Source organism: Podarcis melisellensis (assembly GCF_964234715.1).
Source record: "Podarcis melisellensis genome assembly, chromosome: 11".
In the NCBI taxonomy this organism is placed as follows: Eukaryota; Metazoa; Chordata; class Lepidosauria; order Squamata; family Lacertidae; genus Podarcis; species Podarcis melisellensis.
The window spans coordinates 19,789,236-19,807,978 of NC_138543.1; the positions used below are offsets into that span (position 1 = coordinate 19,789,236).

General features: G+C 42.4%; 1 protein-coding gene across 7 annotated transcripts in view; it reads left to right on the forward strand.

Moving 5' to 3' along the window:
* The window catches only part of SEMA6A (semaphorin 6A), a 177,917-nt gene that overhangs the window by 147,887 nt on the left and 11,287 nt on the right, over positions 1 to 18,743 (forward strand). For 4 of the 7 annotated variants that reach the window (XM_081930439.1, XM_081930442.1, XM_081930441.1 and 1 more), the window contains one exon: positions 4,271 to 4,435. The exons of the other annotated variants lie outside the window; for them this stretch is intronic. In XM_081930439.1, coding sequence (XP_081786565.1) covers positions 4,271 to 4,435 — 165 coding nt within the window. The remainder of the gene's footprint in view (positions 1 to 4,270; positions 4,436 to 18,743) is intronic. 7 annotated transcript variants of the gene reach the window in all.

Genomic DNA, 18,743 nt, shown 5'->3' on the forward strand with positions numbered 1-18,743 from the left:
AAGATCCTTTCCGTCAAGTCTTCTGGTTGCATCCAATTTCTTCTTTGTATACTGTTATTACAATGACAAAAGTTTTACAAATCATGAATGTGGTATCTTGGCATGGTGCGTATTTTTTGAAATCAGGCTCCATTTTAAAACCTGAAAGAATTACAGTTTTAAAATTGAAGCTGAAAAAACTGGTTTGAAAAATAATGCTATGTTGTTCAGTGATTCAAGCACACTGTGGTAAACTTTCAAAATATAGTAAAAAACTATTTTTGCAGAATATTTTTTTCCTTCTGAGAAATTAAACAGAAGGCATCTTCTATATTTGATTGTATATATCCGGTTTTCCTGTAGTCTAGATATTACACAGGTGGGTGTTTTGTTTTTTGTTTTTTTTAAAAAAAGAATAGTAAGGACTCCCATGCTATTGTGACCATAACCTCAAGTATTCCCATTGCCTTCAATTTACAGTTTTGCAGTGAGCCATTCTGCTATGGCAACACATTCTACAGGATAGGGAAGCACAGCTTAGTAAAGGTATATACTTTTCATATAAGGGACCAAATAAGAATTCACATAACTGTCCTAGGAAATACAGTTGTCTGAGATCCTTGGGAAACCAAACTCTCTGCCTTGTCGGCAGTTATCTCAATGGATCATTGAACTGGCTTAGCAAAAGGCAGTTCTTCATATCCTGTATCAGAATGCAGATAGACAATGAACGTGGCACAACTTTGGGCTAGGCTAGAGCTCCAAGGGGGTAAGTATTGGCAAAAGAGGTTGTTTGCTGACCCAGCTAGCAAGTCCAAAGTGTAACCAGCTAGAAATTTCAAGACCTGGTGGGAAAGAATAGTTTTTTGGCATTTGTTCACTCATCTCTCAAACCGAGATGAAAGAGAATTTATCTTGATTACATGTAGCAAATCATTTCTCAATGTGCAGTAGACTAACATATTAGTAATGGAGTGAATAGGCTGATTTTTGACATTTCAGTGAAACACTTTCTTGCCCTACTACCATCTGGTACTCATTAATATATTTTTTTTACATAGTTACAGCTTTCTATTATCAATGAGTTCTCCACATAGTTGAAGCATATGGTTTGGGAACACTTACTGCAGAGAATGTGTCCCCTGGGCAAATATTTTCCCTAGATTACCGTATTAAGAAAAGGTTTTCCTTAACCATACGTACAGCTTAGCCATAAAATGGCCCCTCTGAACGCATCTAAACTGAAAAGTATCTGTACTGGGATGTGGGTGGAAAACGCGTATTAAATCAAAGCATGAAATGCAACTGCTATTTGGCAATGGTTCCTACTCCTAATACCTTTAGATACAACTAATTGCTTTATTGTGCTGAGAACTGCATTCCTGGTCAAGTTGAACAAGTTTTTGTGATGTACAAGAGTAAACAGAAGGTTGGGCTGCCCAGGGGAGGAGATGTATCAGTAGTCCTCTAATTGCAGGGAATGAGCATGAAAAACTCAGGATATAAATTTCCATGGCTATTCACTGCCTCAGTGTTTGGGGGCGGGGCGGTTACTGCTTATGGATGACCATGTTGCTAGGGAGTATGTTATTTTATTTTATTTTTTGCAGCGGTCCCAATTACAGATGCCAAATATGTTTCCACTGATTTTATCTACATTCAAAGCAGCCAGTGTATGAAAAATGCTGATATCAAGATCTCCAGAGATTTTCCTTCTCTGTAGACACGTTTAGGCACCCTGCTATATTCCCAAATGCCAAGAAAACAAATGGGTGGGGTTTTCCCCCCTCCTCCACCCCGCTCCAATAAAAGGAATTATTATTTTCAAAGAATATAAATTTTAAAGAATTCTTTTGGAAAACCTTAAGGCAACTCCTCTAAGTTTTCATTATTAATGGGCACTGGTGGAACTGCACTCCCTGTCATGATAGATAAAGAATAATGCAGTGCCCATGTCAGTGCAATTCTCCAGCCTGGGGTACATTCCTATAAATTAATCATGTTAATGATTAGCTGTTGCAACTGATAGCTCCAGCCACAGTAAAACACTGTGAATCTGACCTGCTTTCCTGCAAACTAGTTACAAGTACGAGAGCATAATATATAAGGGGTGGCATGAGTTCCTAAGCCACCTTGCAGTCTTCATGTGGCTGAGAAGAACAACTCCCGCCTCTCTCATTCTGCTGCATTGAGTAGTCCCTACTCAAGGCAAACACATCCTCCAAGTCCCCTCTTTCCCCTGCTGACTCTCCCTGCTCCTTGTCTTCTCCCCACATAGTATATAGCCTTCCCCACCAGATTTTTTTGAGCCTGTGATGCTCCTGGCTATGCTACCACTTCCTGATCATCCCTTAGCATAGGTGTGAGGAACTGGATTTGGTCAGTGGGCTTGGTCCTTATTTATGCACACACATAGCTGTGGACCAAGTTTGACGGCTGCATGTCAACAGCAATGATGAACGTGGCTTGGCTGAAACAGCCTTGCGGACCAAAAATTTCCCATGAGCTGGAAATTCCCTATGCCTGCCTCAGAGGCAGGTTCTGTTGGTCCAAGTGACTTGTGGATGGGAATTCTGCCTGTCCTGTACAAAGGCTTATGATCCCCAAACAAGCACTTTCTTACCAGACTATGGTCCAGGACCCATGTGCTCTTCTGGAATTCCATGTAGCTTTGATGGCTAGGATAATCTTTTTTCCAATTACATGACCTTTTGAGTTCCCTGTTCCAGCCTCCTGGAAAATTAGGAACCTGCTCTTTTGTACATGCCAGTGTAAGGTCTCAGATTGGCTGCTGCCGTGTACTCTAAATGGAAGGGTGCTTTTGAAAGCCTGCAGGAAGATTTAATGGGTACAAATGCATCTGTTTACTTTCTAGTATGAGTGGCCAAGAGAGGAGACTTAATCCCAAAATTCCAGAAGGAGTATTATCTAGTTATTGCTTGGTGTTAACCAGGCCCATAGCAAATCACTGGAATCTCCTATATCCCATCACAGATTTTCTGAGATCTTTTGGAGCAATCTTCCTCCACATTTCATTCGTTTTTGAAGTGAGACTGTTTGGCAACGGAGAGCACAAAAATACCTCCCAGTCTCTTTCTGAGTCCTTGGAGAGTGGCTGTTAGAGTGAAGCACACTGGGCTAAGTGAGCAAAATACTATGGCCTGATATAAGGAAACCTCCTTTGCAACACTAGAATTCATATCCTAGAAAGGCTTATGATAACACTTCATTTTTGCTTTCAATAAGAGACTGGTAAAATCATTTTTTTATGGTTTTTGTTGCTGAATGGGTTATCTCTGCCCAAATGGAGGAAGACAGTAAGAGACAGATTATCTTCATCCTTTTCTGCTTTTGCATCTGATTATTTTTCTCATCTCTCTCTCTTTTTTCATATTATCCAACCACCATGGCTGGTGTTTTGCTTTTCATAAATAAAGTTCCGTTGTGGAAACATGTAGGAGACACACACAAGTCACAAAGATCTCTTAACCCCGACAGCAAATTTCAGCTAATCCTCTTTGCTCAATGATTAGCTTTTGCCATCCTGGTGCCCTCCACATATTTTGGACTACGTCTCCCATCAGCGCCAGCTGGAGGAAACCAGGTTGGCAAAGCCTGCTGTAGATCATCCTGTCACTCTTCTCAGGAACACACCTTGCTGAAACTACATGTGCAACTCTTTGACTTTTAATCATGTATGTCAGTGGTTTTCAACCAGTGTGCCGCGGCACCTTGGGGTGCCTTGAATGATGGTCAGGGGTGCTGCAGGCAACGCCGGACTCTGTCCCTCTTCCCTTCCCTCCCTCATCTGATGCCCTCTCGCATCTCTGCGTCCCAAAGGCTTGCACAGCTGTTTGTTGCCGCAGCCCTGCCTACAAACTCCCCAGGCAAATGGTGCCTCTGGGGCTGGCCAGGGGGTGCTGGTTGCCAGGAGCTGAGGTGACTCAGAGACCAGGGGTTGCTGCGGCAGCTGCCCAGAGGACTCCCAAGGAGGAGGGGAGATGCGAGGTGGCTGAGGGAACAGTCCACAGGGGAGGGTGTTTGCAAAAGGGTGAGAGGCTGCCAGCTCTGCAGGCAAGGGGTGACACAACTGGGCTCCTGAGCCCCACAGGGGTGCCGCAGAAAGAATGTAGTTGGTTAAGGGATCTGTGGACTCAGAAAGGTGTATGTTCTTTCATTGACCCTGAAGGTTCAAATACTGCACATCCTTCAAGGAAATGCCTTTGGAAATGTTGCTTGATGTCAGGCTGCTTCTTCTCCCTTTCCCTAACTATATTTATGATGCAAACAGGACACTCCAGTTCCCTTGTTCCCAGCACTACCACTTCAGACTCTCCAGCCCAACAGGGCTATGACGCTAGGGGCCGCATGCTCGATTGGAAGGATCCGGTTGGCTCGTCTGAAAACACAAACCCCTATGTGGCCGTCTCATCCCATAATCACCAGGACAAGAAGGGTAAGGCCTTGGAAATCATTCTTCCTGTGGTGGCGAGGGAGGGGAGCGGCTGCAGTGTAACTGCTTCCAGCTGGAGCGCAGCAACTTGCAATAAAAACTCTGGCCCTATAATTAAAAGCTTATCACACACACAGGCAGAAAGCAAAATAATAAAATTTTAAAATTGGGTTTCGGCTGCCCAGTGACTCAAGAAAACCATACAGAACAAATGTGAGCGTATAAACGTTGGGTGTGCTGGAGAACAAGACTGGGGAGTTTTAAGCTAGATGAGATGACGGTGATAGGAGATGACCTATGTGCTTTACATTATTCACCATTCCGCACTTCCAACAGAGTGTATGGAAGTACTTTTGATGTTTAATTCATTTAAGCTGCATGTTCAAGCCACTTAGTAGTGTTACCGAAAATCCCTTGAAATAAAGGACACATTCCACCTGGAAGTTCCCCTGTACAAGCCCAGTTGACATTAATAACAGCCTGCAGTGCTCCCATTCATGTTGAGAAAGCTTCCTGGTGGATTGTGCATGGGCATATTGAGCCACAAATAGCTGTGGCAGGAACGGTTGATGCCATTGTAATTGTCCCTGCCCCTTTCTTTTCTCTTATCATTAAAAAGGTACCCATATTGTCAACATTTTGCTGTTTGGTAGCTCAAGCATTAGTTGTTTTCTTTGAAGTGCAACTTTACAACGGGACAAGTGCCAGGTTTCTGAGCTCTTCACTAGAAGTCCCACCCGCCATCGTGCACTCTCTCAGGCAGCTAATCATAAGGCTGCAGTCTTTATTTCATTTTCTAATTAAACTTTAGAGTGAGGGCGTGTGTCCACAATTCCAATTTATAGCCCCCCATAATTGAAACGGCCCATCTTTGATACAGGGGCGAATGGGCACTTCCTATGATATCCATCTTTTGCCAGTTGCTGCAACCTTGGATTGGCTATTTTCGCATGCAGTGTGATCGCAATCACAGATGCTCAAATCTTGAAAGTCGCCCGGTCCAGCTTTTCTAATGCTTCTCAACAGGGAGCTTCAGCTTCATCTGTTCTGTCTGTACTTTTGCTACACTCAGTACCTTTCATTTCAGTGAGAGTTCCCTACACTACTCTGGTTGAAGTGGCTTGAGCTCCCAGCTTAAATGAATTAAGCAACTAGGTTCTTTAATCTTCTCAGCTGGGGGGAAATGCTTTCTTTAAGGTAGACTTTAGGACAGAATCCACTACAACGCTGATGTCATGCAGCTTCCCTTAATTTCAATAGGAATCCCACGGGCAAAGAATAGGGTTGCACAGCTGTAGTGCTCAGATGACAGCTTTTCGGCGAGGAAAGAGCACTTTAGGTCAAATTTTCCTCTAGTTTAAATTAAGGTAATAAGTTTTTCTGCAGTTTGGGGTGCAGCTCTGTCCCACTTACCTGGAAGCCTAAGTTCCATTGCCCTAAATGAGGCTTGCTTCTGAGTAGACACGTTTGGTAGCAGGCATTGACATCTGTGTATATATTGTGCGGTACACCCATTGATTATCAACGAACAGTGATGTCTACTCAGGCATAAGCACCATGGAGATCAGTGGGGCTTACTCCTAGGTAAGTGTGTAAGGTTGTTGCTAATTTTAAGCACAGAGGAAAAAGTTAATTGGTTAATGAAAAGCTATTGTTCATTCTTGAAGCCCTTTCAGTTAAGGTCAGTTACTCTAATGGGCACTTTGGTTTATCCAAGTGTAAGTTGTTAGGTAGGGATGCAGGTGGCGCTGTGGGTTAAACCACAGAGCCTAGGACTTGCCGATCAGAAGGTCGGCAGTTCAAATCCCCATGACGGGGTGAGCTCCCGTTGCTCAGTCCCTGCTCCTGCCAACCTAGCAGTTTGAAAGCACGTCAAAGTGCAAGTAGATAATTAGGTACATCAAAGTGCAAGTAGATATATAGGTGAACGCCATTTCCATGCGCTGCTCTGGTCTGCCAGAAGCGGCTTAGTCATGCTGGCCACATGACCCGGAAGCTGTACGCCGGCTCCCTCGGCCAGTAAAGCAAGATGAGCACCGCAACCCCAGAGTCGGCCACGACTGGACCTAATGGTCAGGAGTCCCTTTACCTTTTACCTAAGTTGTTAGGTAGTTCCTTCAGTATCTCAAGAACAGCATATAGATGTTGTATTTATTTGTTTGAAAGAGGTATACACCACTCTTCCGCAAATCTTCCAGGGAGGCATACAAAACAGAATTTAAAAAAACACACAGTAAAAGGACTAAAATAATAAAATTGTCTTTGCCTGATGCTGAATGTTAATGTCAGGCAAGCTTCCCTGAGGTCCCACTATGCAATGGGATGTCACCAGGCACATTATCTCAAATGTTGGAGGCACCTGAAAGGAGTGTCTTTGAAGATTACCTCAATACACAGGCTTGTTTGTAATGAAAGAGATGTTCCTCTGTTCCCAAGCTATATGGAGTTTTATACAAGCACTTTGAATTGTGCTCATAAATAGACTAGAAGCGAGTGAAATGCTTTTCAGAACTGGTGAGGTATGTTCCACCAACTACTCTCCGTCAAGTTCCTGGTGGCTCCTCTACCCCCTTTTTGGAACTTCAGTTTCTGAAAGTATTCAAAGACAGCCCTACAGACAACACATTAGTCAATCTTAGTTGTTCCTAGAGAACTGAAAACATGAGGGGAGCAGATTTTAGTTGTATGGATATTTATTTATGGGCATTCAGTTAAAAGGTGAAATGATAATAACAATCTATACCTATTTTTCAAGCAGCTGATAAATCTCTAGTTTAAAAAGAAGATCTTTCAGAGTTGGTAGAGTGCGCTTTGTTCTTTGTGGTTTTTGAGACTGCGCAACAGTTGACTGAATGGGCAAGCAGACCTACTTAAGTCATATTGCAATCTCCTTCCAAATTTCAAGATGGCCCCCAGCGTAAAGCTGATGGGCTATGATTGTTTTCACTTGAATTCTCCTAATGATGAGGTTACCAGAGAGACTTTATTAGCACTTGAACGTGCGTATTTAAATATGGGTTCTTTGGGGCCTAATTAGGAATACGATCAAAGCTGGAAGCAGTCTATACACGTTAAAGAGGGTGAAAAAAACAATGGTGGCAGAGGTGACTGCATGGTTGTTTACCATTATCACATATCTGTGTGCTGTCTCTCCTTCCCTTGCCCCCTTCAAGCCAAGCTGGCACATAAAAAAAAAAACAACTACTGATATTCCAATTATTATTATATGAGGGCAAAGGAAAGAGTTGTTATGCAATATTTTTTTTTGAAAGAGAGCATTATGCTTAATCTTTCCTATGTTCACTTTGGTTGTGGATTTATGTTCCTTCACAAAAGTTTTCTTCCTGCCTTATATTTTTATTTTACAACATGCTTTCTCAGTTTGTTTGGGGTTTGTTTGTTTTTTTGGTGGTTCTGTTGTACCTGTGGAAGGTGCTTTTGCGCTCTCTCTCTTTCCCTCCTACCCAAAAAACGGACTTGCCTTTTTAATTGTACTAATTCTTAAGCCACTTGCTGCTTTGTTTTCAATGCCACTGACGCCTCGATGATGTCACATCCATATGTCCCGCTTTTAATTCAGCGCAAACATCTTGAGGGAATCATCTTGAGAAGAGATGCAAGAAATGGCGAGGGGGGGGTAATTAAATGGGTTGACTCATGGGAATGTGACATTTGTGTGCACCGCAGCTTTGGTAGCTAAATATACTCCGGAACTGCTGTTTGGAGAAACCTCACAATTCCTGCCAAGATCAAAATGTGGATTGCAGTGCCTAGCAAAGAGGCTGTGTGCATTGCTTTCCTTCTGGCCTTATGCATTTTGGCCATTGAAAAATGTATTCCATTTGGGATGAGGGAAGGGAATTCGATAACAACCAACAGTTCTTCTCCACCTTTGCTTGGCAAAATTTTGCAGCTTTTTCTTTTTGCTCCCTCTTTTTTGCATCCCTGCACAAATACCTTTCCGGAGTATGTTTCTGTTTTCTTTCCTTTCTTGCTGTGTTTGCAGTGTTAATTTAATTCTGTGTGTTTCTCACCTTTTTACAAAAACCAGTATTTCTCACATTGCAATCTAACCTTCCCTTCTGCTGCCATTGTACATAGTCTCCCCTGCCCTCTCCCATGGTAGAAAATCCTTTCTGTGGAATGTTCCAAGGCTGTACCCTCTTTACTATAAAGTAGTATTACAGTGCTGTGTTTAGAGATCTCCTACTAACCAAAAGAATATAAACAAAGAAAGTAGAGTAATTTTCTCTAGCAATAACAGGGCCTTTGCCCCCCACCCTTCTTTTCTGCCTCTTTTCTTCTTTAGAAATTCCCAATAAATTTCAAGTCTCAGATTCATTTTGTCAAAACAACTGTTCTGTTTTAACTCTGTCATTAGCTGTCTAGAACCTCTCAAGCTATCCCTTTTTAAGTTAAAGTGTTGAAAACTAAACACAGATGTGGCTTTCACTTCATTGTTTTTGCTAAAGTTGTTGCATTGTTCATGTCATTCAAAAGTGGGGGCAGAATGGTTTGTTCCATTTAACTCGTGAGTTGCTTCTTTTTTTTAGCGGTATGTGCGTCACTTTTCTTTGCTCACAGTAATCAGTTAAGGAAAACCTCTCTCTGGTAAAGTGATCCTTGTTTCTCTTGAAAACGCAGCGTTAATCAGTCCTCAACTTACAATTCCTTAGAAAACGAGAGAATAACAGTGCTTCAGAATAATTGATGCACTCCGAGTCTGTTCCCACGTTCAGCTCTGCCAACTCATTTCCACAAACTGCTATTTATGCGAGTTGTTTACCCTCTTGAGCAGTATGATGTTGGAGTCTCAGACTCACGCGATCCCATGATTCCAACTCCCATCAAGCGAAAAATGTTCACAGGAGTAAGTTCACGGCTGAGCAGTGATTTGTGAAAAGGAGCACGCGGCCAAATGGGGGAGATGATTCTCTGTTTATGGCCACAATTACACTGTGAGCTGCCTTGAGGGCCCCGGAGAGCTGAGAAGTCAGTTATAAATATACAAACAACCATAAATATTACAGAGCCTGCATCAAATTTAGAAAGCTACTGATTGAAAAAGATTAGTCAGAGACGTACAGTTTGTTTTAATAATATTGACAAAACTAACATCAAAGGCAACTAGAAAACTAGAAACCACATTTATTTCAGCATGCACTGCTCATTACAAAAAAAACTGGCTTATTTGCATCTCAAAAAATAGAGGGGGTGTTGCAACTGGATTTCAGTGAAGCTATATTGCTGGGGGGGGGGGGAAATCTGCAGTGAATGGTCAAATCAGATGTTATAGTCCTCACACAGAGGCCTTAAAAGTGCTCCTTTGAAGTGGCGCAGCAAATAGGAGGCCAAATCTTTGTGATCTATCTGTTAAGTAGATTGCCCTGAGCTTGTGGACCTTTCCCCTGCTGCCCATTGGTAGTGTAGGACACTGTGGTAGAATCCCCCACACACCAGCATCTTCTGTGACTTCTACCCTGCGTTGGTGTACTGTTGAATCAGCCCTAAGTTCCATGGTGCCATCAGTAAGTAAACGTAAAGGAAATAGGCAGTACAGTGGTACCTCGCAAGACGAAATTAATTCGTTCCGCGAGTTTTTTCTTCTTGCGAGTTTTTTTGTCTTGCGAAGCACGATTTCCCATAGGAATGCATTGAAAATCAATTAATGCGCTCCTATGGAAACCTCTTGCTGGGCTGGCGGCACGGAGAAGGGCTTTTCTCCCCACCGCAAGTCTTCAGGACAGGTCCGGGAACAGAGGGGAAGGCGCGCTGCACTTCTCCTCTGTTCCCGGAGCTTGCGGTGAGGAGAAGGGCTTTCCTCCCTACCGCCAACATTCAGAACAGCATTCTGAATGTTGGCGGTGGGAAGGAAAACCCTCCTCCCACCGCAAGTCTTCAGGACAGGTCCGGGAACAGAGGGGAAGGCGCGTTGCGCTTCTCCTCTGTCCCCGGACCTGTTCTGAAGGCTGGCGGTCCACCGCCAGCCTTCAGAACAGCCATCCGAAGGCTGGCGCGGGGAGAAGGGCTCTCCGCCCCACCGCCAGCCTTCGGAGGAGCCTTCCGAAGGCTGGCGGCGGGAGGAGGTCTCTCTGCCCCACTGCCAGCCTTCGGAGGAGCCTTCCGAAGCCTGGCGGGGGGAGGAGGTCTCTCCGCCCCACCGCCAGCCTTCGGAGGAGGTCCGAGGACAGTGGGGAAGACGAGCTGCGCTTCCCCGCTGTCCCCGGAGATTTCCCTATGGGCTTTCGTCTTGCGAAGGAAGCCCATAGGGAAATTCGTCTGGCGAAGCACCTCGAAAAATGGAAAACTCTTCTTGCGAGTTTTCCGTCTTGCGAGGCATTCGTCTTGTGAGGTACCACTGTATCACTTTATAGTGTTTCTACTGTTCAAACCATAATTTAATCAGTGTTGATGGAGATAGCACTCAGAAGACACCCAAAAAGCCCAATTATTTAGTGTTACTAAATAGATTCAAGGACTTTGAAAGAAAAGGCTGTATATTACCTGTCGTTGTTGTTTTTTAAAAGTTGATGTATTCTTCTGCTGGCAAAGAATCCTTCACTAGCTTTCCACCAAAATGGACTTGGAAGTGTCCTCCTCAGCTGAATACCCTACGGCCTACTGAGGCTCTGGGTGTAAATGATGAATGGGCAAATGATGTTGAAAAGCTGTGTCAGTTCAAGTAGCAGCTGCATAATCAGTTCCATCTTTTGGGGCCAGGAAGGAGCTCTGTGCCTAAGACACATATGGCTGGAGCCACTCTCATTTTAGTAAACCATTCTGACAACCGACATCAAAAGCAAACCCTTGAAAACGCGACATTAAAGAAAAAGGCAGATTCTCTCCTTTGTTGAGCTGGTTTTACGGCAGTGTATTTCTCACGCTTGGGGTGATGGAGTTTCAAAATAGCACAACATGGCAGAATTAGCCCTGTCTGTCTCCATTTCCGCTGTTTTCCTCACATCTGGCAGAGGCCTGCGACAAAAAGTAAGAAATTTTGTAATTGTAATCCGAGTAGTATTTCATACATGCAGGAATTTTATTTATTTTTTTGCTTTCCGTGAGGAACCTCATTTTTTAATACATTACAAAAGTTCTGTATCCTCATTTAGATCCCAATAAAAATACTTCTCACATTTGAAGTCTGACCTGTATAAAGCCCTATAGATTATGCCCCCTTAAGAATAACAATCAAATTATTGAAAACATCCTTGTTTATAAAATACATATTATTCATGCGAGCCATAAAAGGAATTTTTCAAAATTGCACTGGAGATTTAAAGATAGTTTTAAAATGAAAAGGTTCTATGAGTTGATAGGAAAGGGATTAAAGTGAAATAATGAGAAACCGATGAAAAATGAGATGGAAGCAGTGTCCTTCCAGAGTGTGCACAGAATAGCTGCATGAGAAGTTTTGTTAAGAGATAAAGAGGAACAGCACTAAGTATCAGAGCAAACTGATGAGTGACAGTTATCAAAAGCCAAAAAGGACTATCGCATTGCCACACTATGAGTCAAAGCTCATTCCTTCATAGGAACTGACCCAGATTCAAAGTGTGCAAAGCAGTAAACACGGCTCATAATGTTGAGTGTGTGTATGGTAGCAGAACATGCAATGTTGCTTTACCAGTTTTAACCACCACCGAATCACCATCTTGCCCCATGGTTAGTAGATTTTTCACAACACAAAACTGATTCCCAGAAGCAGATTTATTCCATTAATCCAGGGTTGGCTTCATGATATGTAAATGCATGCGAAGACAGGGCTGTAACTTTTATATATATATAAAACAAAGAAATATGCCTTTGTGATCTATCCAAGCAATATCCGCACCTAGGTGCACAGATTCATCTAGCTAAAGCAGGCATGAATCTCAAATTTGCAGGTCAGTTTCGTGCATCTGTTTTTTCCTTTTTCACTCTGGCAACTTGTCAAAGGCGACCACAGAGCATCTAGAAAACAGCTCAAATACTTGCCTCAGTGACTGACACTTCAGGTGTTTGATTCAAGTCCCAGCAGCTGGGCAGTGTTTTCATAAAAAATGGACCTGCTTAATGCCCTTTGAGCTTTGAGCAAAATGGCAAGGAAATATGAGGCAGGCAAACAAGCACTGGAGCGATTGAGCCGTCTTTGGTGACTGAGCAAGCTTGTCTGCTGTTTGAAATAAAAGGAGCAGGGCCTTTACTAAGAAGCCATTTATCCTCTTCCTCCAGCCAGTCTCTCCCAAATTATTCTGGAGATAGGCTAAACTTGAAGGTATTCTGAAGTGTGTGCTTTGCCTTTAAAATGTGCTTGCTTCCCATATGAGGTCCCCACCCCCCAAAAATTATTATCAGCTTGTACCTGCTTATTTATTTTTATTAATATACCGTATTTTTTGCTCTATAAGACGCACCAGACCACCAGACGCACCTAGTTTTTGGAGGAGGAAAACAAGAAAAAAAATATTCTGAATCTCAGAAGCCAGAACAGCAAGAGGGATCGCTGTGCAGTGAAAGCAGCGATCCCTCTTGCTGTTCTGGCTTCTGGGATAGCTGCGCAGCCTGCATTTGCTCCATAAGACACAGACACATTTCCCCTTACTTTTTAGAAGGGAAAAAGTGAGTCTTATAGAGCAAAAAGTACGGTATTTCTGTTCCACGCTTTACTAAAATGGTCAGAGGCTGGTCTACAAAAAAAGAAGGTAATATAAAACAAAACACATTGAAAGCAAAAACATTTTTTTAAAAAAAAACCCACATAAATTACATCATAATATACTTTGCAGCATCATAAAATGACTTAACCCATTAGCATCTAAAAGCCTATCTAAAAAGGTGAGACTTAGGGTCAGACCAGCTGCTTTATAGATTGGGTTCTATGAGATGTGGTTAACCCTTTCCTTCCCAAAGCTGCCATCTGGTCTCTCCCAACCAACTATCCATTGAAGTATTAGCATATTCAGACAGACAATTTACATTTAGGAAAGGACATTGGAGGAAGCAGTTAAAGTCTTTCTCCCCAAGCAACATGTCCTCTGTAAGTCGTAAAAGCATCTCATGTGGCTTCTGACGGGCAAAACAAATCGTTGATGTCATGTACCAAGTTGACTCTAAGTCAGTGTGGCACCAAATGTGAACCATGACATTCAGTGATTCGGTTCCATGTGTTTAAATTCCATTTATTTCAAGGACAGAAAGTTCCATAAGCACTTAATTCAAAGAGAGCTTCACCTTGAGTGACTTGTATCCATACTGAATTAATATTCATCCCATGGAGCCCAGCAACAAATAATTGTTTAGCCATCCCACTTATGCTACTGGCAACACCATGGCACATGTACAAATCTGGGGAGAGGGAATAATTTGCTGGTTCATATTTAAAACCCTTTAAATGCTGTAACAACATGAAAAGAATCACTGAGCATATTTATGCTGTTAAATTACTGCTGGTTTACACTTAAATGGAAATATTCTTATGGATATTTGAATAATTCATCTTTCTTATTAGCTTTTTATGGAATGTGTTTAGCCTCAATGATTGCATTACTTAATCAGGGCTTGTAATAATTTTATGACAACCTAAATTCTGGTGGCCCCCTAATTAAGACCCATCATTTTCTGTAAATTCTAAGCACAGTGTCAGAATTTAGCATTGTTGTAGGACACCTGAAGTCTCAAGACATCACCTGATTAAGGTTCTCTAAAGGGCAAAATTGGATTTCTTCACCAGTTCTTAAATCCTTCCATACAGCCAAAATAAGCCAGTGAAATCTGTTTGCAAGTTATCAGTTTTTATTCTGTGTTTTTAGCAATGATGGGCAAGCGTGGAATTGCTTAACTGAGCAGGCAATTGCTTCGAAAATAAGAGTAACAGGCTCCACCCCATCTTGCCCTGTATGCTTTATCCTGTGTTGTTTCTCACAAAATTAAAATGGGGATGGCATGTTTGCCCACTTGAGGACTACACAAGAATATATTTACAGCCTGATCCTAGCAAACAAACATTAAGACTGCAACTGCACTGTATCACATTATTAACCAGTTAATATGAGTGAATACAGACGACTGCGCAAGTAACCACTTAGTAAGCTGGGCGCCTGCATCGCCCTGCCTAGTGGTAAGGAGAATTTTATCACAGATTTCTGATTCAAGTGCAGAAATAAAAGGCTTTCCTCACCCCTTAGCAGGAAAAAAAGCACCAGCAAGATAAAGCAGGGGACCAGTTTACCAAATGGCTATTTGCATGTTGTGGTACGTCATCACTTGCCAAATAGCTGTGTAATCTCTATTAGTCACTTGATGCGTTTTGTGATTCATGCTAAAGGTTTTCCTACCATCGTGGAGCAATCAATGACATCATAATGATATTGCACTGGCATCCTTCCCGTTAGATTTAGAATTAGGAAAGAGACTCAGAAAACACCGATAGGACCCCATCATCTTGCAAAATGTAAGCCCATTTTTCATTCCAAAATGCATAGCAAGTTATTAAAGAATGGGGAGATTATTATTTTTTTATCCTCTCTACGTCAAGGCTGAGGCTGACCCCAATGCAACCAAAACGTGCTGTAGGTTCTAATCCTTGCACTCTCGCTCTTGGCATTCTCACTCATCAGGGCCAACAAACATTGTGTTGCGGACAAGTTATGCCCCTTCCCCCAAGGGGCAGGGTCTTGTCCCCTGACCTAATACTGCATATCTTTGAAACACAGGATGTGGTCAGGGACAAGCAGGTACCTCTGCTCCTTACCTCCAACTTGGATCTGATGTGGCTGGAAGCATACAGGCTGTCTTTACCTCTTCATCTGTGAGGCAGCTGGAGCGCCAAATGCTCCACAGGGAAGTGCCCCTCAGTGCCTGCCACCCTTCTGCAGATTGGCGCCAAAAAGGAGCAGTGGAGATGCACCTCTGGCAGGCATTTTGCAGCTCCCAGCTTCCTGACAAGTACAAAAACAAGGTGGATTTGTAGCTGGTTGACTGACCAAACCCAAAGACTGCTCACTAATGGTCCCTTGCCATCCTGGAAATAAAGTGACAAGTGGTGTGCCACAGGCCCTGTTGTTGTTCAATGTCTTTATAAGCAACTTGGATGAAGAAATTGGGGGGGGGGGTGTTCATCAAACTTGTAGATGACACCAAACTAGGAGGAGTAGCTAATGCTGCAGAAGATAGACCCTGGATTCAAGGTGACCAAAACAGATTGGAGACTGGGCCAAAACTAACAAAATGAATTTCAGTAGGGACAAGTGTAAGGTTCTGTACTGAGGCAGGAATAACCAGCAGCATAAATATAAGGTGGGGACACCTGGCTTAACAATAGTACATGTGAAAAGGATCAAAGGGTCTTAGTAGACCACAAGCTTAACATGAGTCAACAGTGCGATGCAGCAGTGAAAAAGCTAATGCTATTATGGGCTGCATTAACAGAAGTAGAGTGTCCCAATCAAGGAAAGTTATAGACCTCTGTAGTCCAGGATACTTTAGTGCCATGTTATAGAATGGGCTCCCAATATTTTATTGCCCATTTTTGTTCATTTTCTCTTTGGCCCCATTCGAAGATCTTCAGATGTGTGGGGGTGGGGATGCCTAAGATAAAATAGCTTATACGTATCCATGTCATTAGCTAATCCAGTAGCACAATACCAACAAAAGCCTTGGCAAATTTTGTTCCTCTAGCCCCTTTCCAACTCATATATACCATCCAATCAGGCTTTGTTCCAGTGATGGCTATGGTTCAAAGTATTTGCCAAACACAAACATCTCATTAAGCAAGCCAACAGCAGTGTTATTGACGGACACTAGATGCAGGAAAGGCATTTGAGCAATCTGCTAGCAAAACGCTGGAAATTTAATTTCTGGCTTCGTCTTCTAGCTGCTACTCTATTGTTGTTCTAAGCCTATAGACTCTGTCAGCATGGCACAAAGCAATTGTATCTTTCGCCACTAACCTTTTAAAGGTCTCCTGAGATTTAAGGGATCACAACACAGATTAAACGTACACAGAACAGCACACTCCTACCAAGACAACATCCAGGGTTTTTCTCCATAAAACATTCATGCCCTTTCAGAGCCATAGTGCAAAATTTGCAGAGGCATTTCCAAGGGCGTTTTCCTGTGTTTGCTTCGATATGGGCATTGGAAGAGATGTCTTAGGCACAGTCTCAGCAAGACTCAAGATGGATTTTTCATGCTAGTAGTCCGCTTTGAGTTGTATACTCCTGGATACAGTTTTTACCCTGCTTAGTTAAAAAAAACAACCCTCCCGTGCTTTATCTTAAAACTAAATACTTTATGTGGATGCTTTGAAACAATGGCCCCACCTTTTTTCCAACTTCTCATTGCATTAGTCCATGATTAACTAGTGAAAATGGATTTCCAGAATTAAAGAACCCTAGTCAGCTTCCTTGCCCCAAGGCAACTTACCCTGTTGGTGGTGTCAATAAGCAGGGCCCCAGGTATCCCGCCTTTCATGTCAGCACAATAGCGGTGGTTTAAGGTGGTTGGATCAAGACCCTAATGCGCCATATTCATAGGACAGACAATATGTAAATGCAGAGTTCGTTGCCAGTTAAGAGGGCTCAAAATATATGCAGGATGAGACTGAGAGTTCATAGTTTCACAAAATGCTGTTTCTTCGTTGCTATTTAAAAACTGATTAGCCGTATTCCCATTCTTAATTTTGGAGTGAATATGAGTGGGAATCAACCCACACACACAAGAGAGGTACATATGAGTCTCGTTGTATGAATCTAAGCATGCAGAAGTCCTGCTGTGTTCGCTGGGACTTACCTTTAGATTTGCATGCATCTGGTTGAAGTCCAAGGCTGTCAGTGGAAGCTTAGGGTGCATATTTCAGCAATAGTGTGAGGGCTGCACCTGTTATTGAAAATTTAAATTCCTCAGGTTAACCTAGCTAATCATATACTTCATTATTTATTATTATTACCACATTGTACTTCCAACACATATAAAAATATTTTTTTAAAAAAATAATAGTTATATTATTACTCAGAAGCAAGTTCCACTGAGTTCAAGAGGGGCTTACTCCCAGGTAAATGGGTTCAGGATTTGCATCCAGTTTGACAATGAACTGAAGTGAAACAGGAGCAAATTAGTTAACCCATGGGGCTCTTTGATCCCATAAATAAAGTTGTATATTTACAAGGCTTATATCTCAGGATAAATGCTTAGGCCAAGAAGATGTGCAACGTAAGAGCAGGTAACACTGCTGATTCTGTAACACACACGCATTGTACTTCCAAATTAAATTTTTGGGGGTTCACTGAAATTATTCAAGGTCATGGAGTTGTTTTAAGAGAAGGGAAGCATAATGCCCTTACATTCTGCCCCATCCACTACCCTCCACCCAGCAAAATCTGTTCCCTGGATTTACTTCAGGCTTCAGATTCTATCTCAGAGATAAATTCATCCAACAAGAGAGCATGTCTTTTATTATAATATTGCCTCAGAGAAGCAAGTTAACCTCTCGGCAACCCTCTTTGCTATCTGTCTCCAAATACACAATAAATACTCTCAGTGGCACGTTCTGCGTATTTGATTTTCCACCACCAGACTGCATCAATCTCTCATCATTAACTCCTATAAATCACACTTTTTGAAACGGAGGGGACTAATTCCAAGAGCCAAGGTCTGCCTTTCAGCTGGTTTTTTGACAGCTTATTAGCACTTTTCCAAGAATCTCAGAGGATGTTCTGCATGGGGCAAATGCCTATTAATTAGCTACCTGAGATATTTAATCCAAGGGTTGGGTAATTAGTTCCACCTGTTCACATTTTGCTTGGCTTAGTGTGATGTAGGAGGGACAATAAATATATTTTAAATATGTTTATTAATTGCACTCTCCCTGCCTTTACACAACCATGAGTGTCGTGTGGATTCCGAGTCCTCAGTGTCATCTCATAAGCAGGGGACAGAGGTAGGCATGAACTGACACTGTCATGTTAAACCAGGGTGATTTGTATCATCCTCTGAACTTTGCTTCCCTGTTCATGACAAAACACCAGACATTTGGTTCACAGCTTCCTTCCATCCAATTTCATGCTGGGGCATGCACTACGGGGAACTGTACACACTAAAAACACATCCAAAGCGCATTCTTCTCCTTAAAGAATTCTGGGCCCTATAGTTCACTCACCAAGTTACAATTCCCAGCTATCCTTCACAAACTACAGGGCCCAGAATTATTGTGAGGGAAAGAATGTCTTTTGAGTTTGCTTTTTAAAGGTGCTGTGTGTGTACAGCCCCTTATCCGTTCACAGCAGTTCCCTATTCAATTTTTAAAAGGCTGTTGGGATTAAATAAGTGTCAA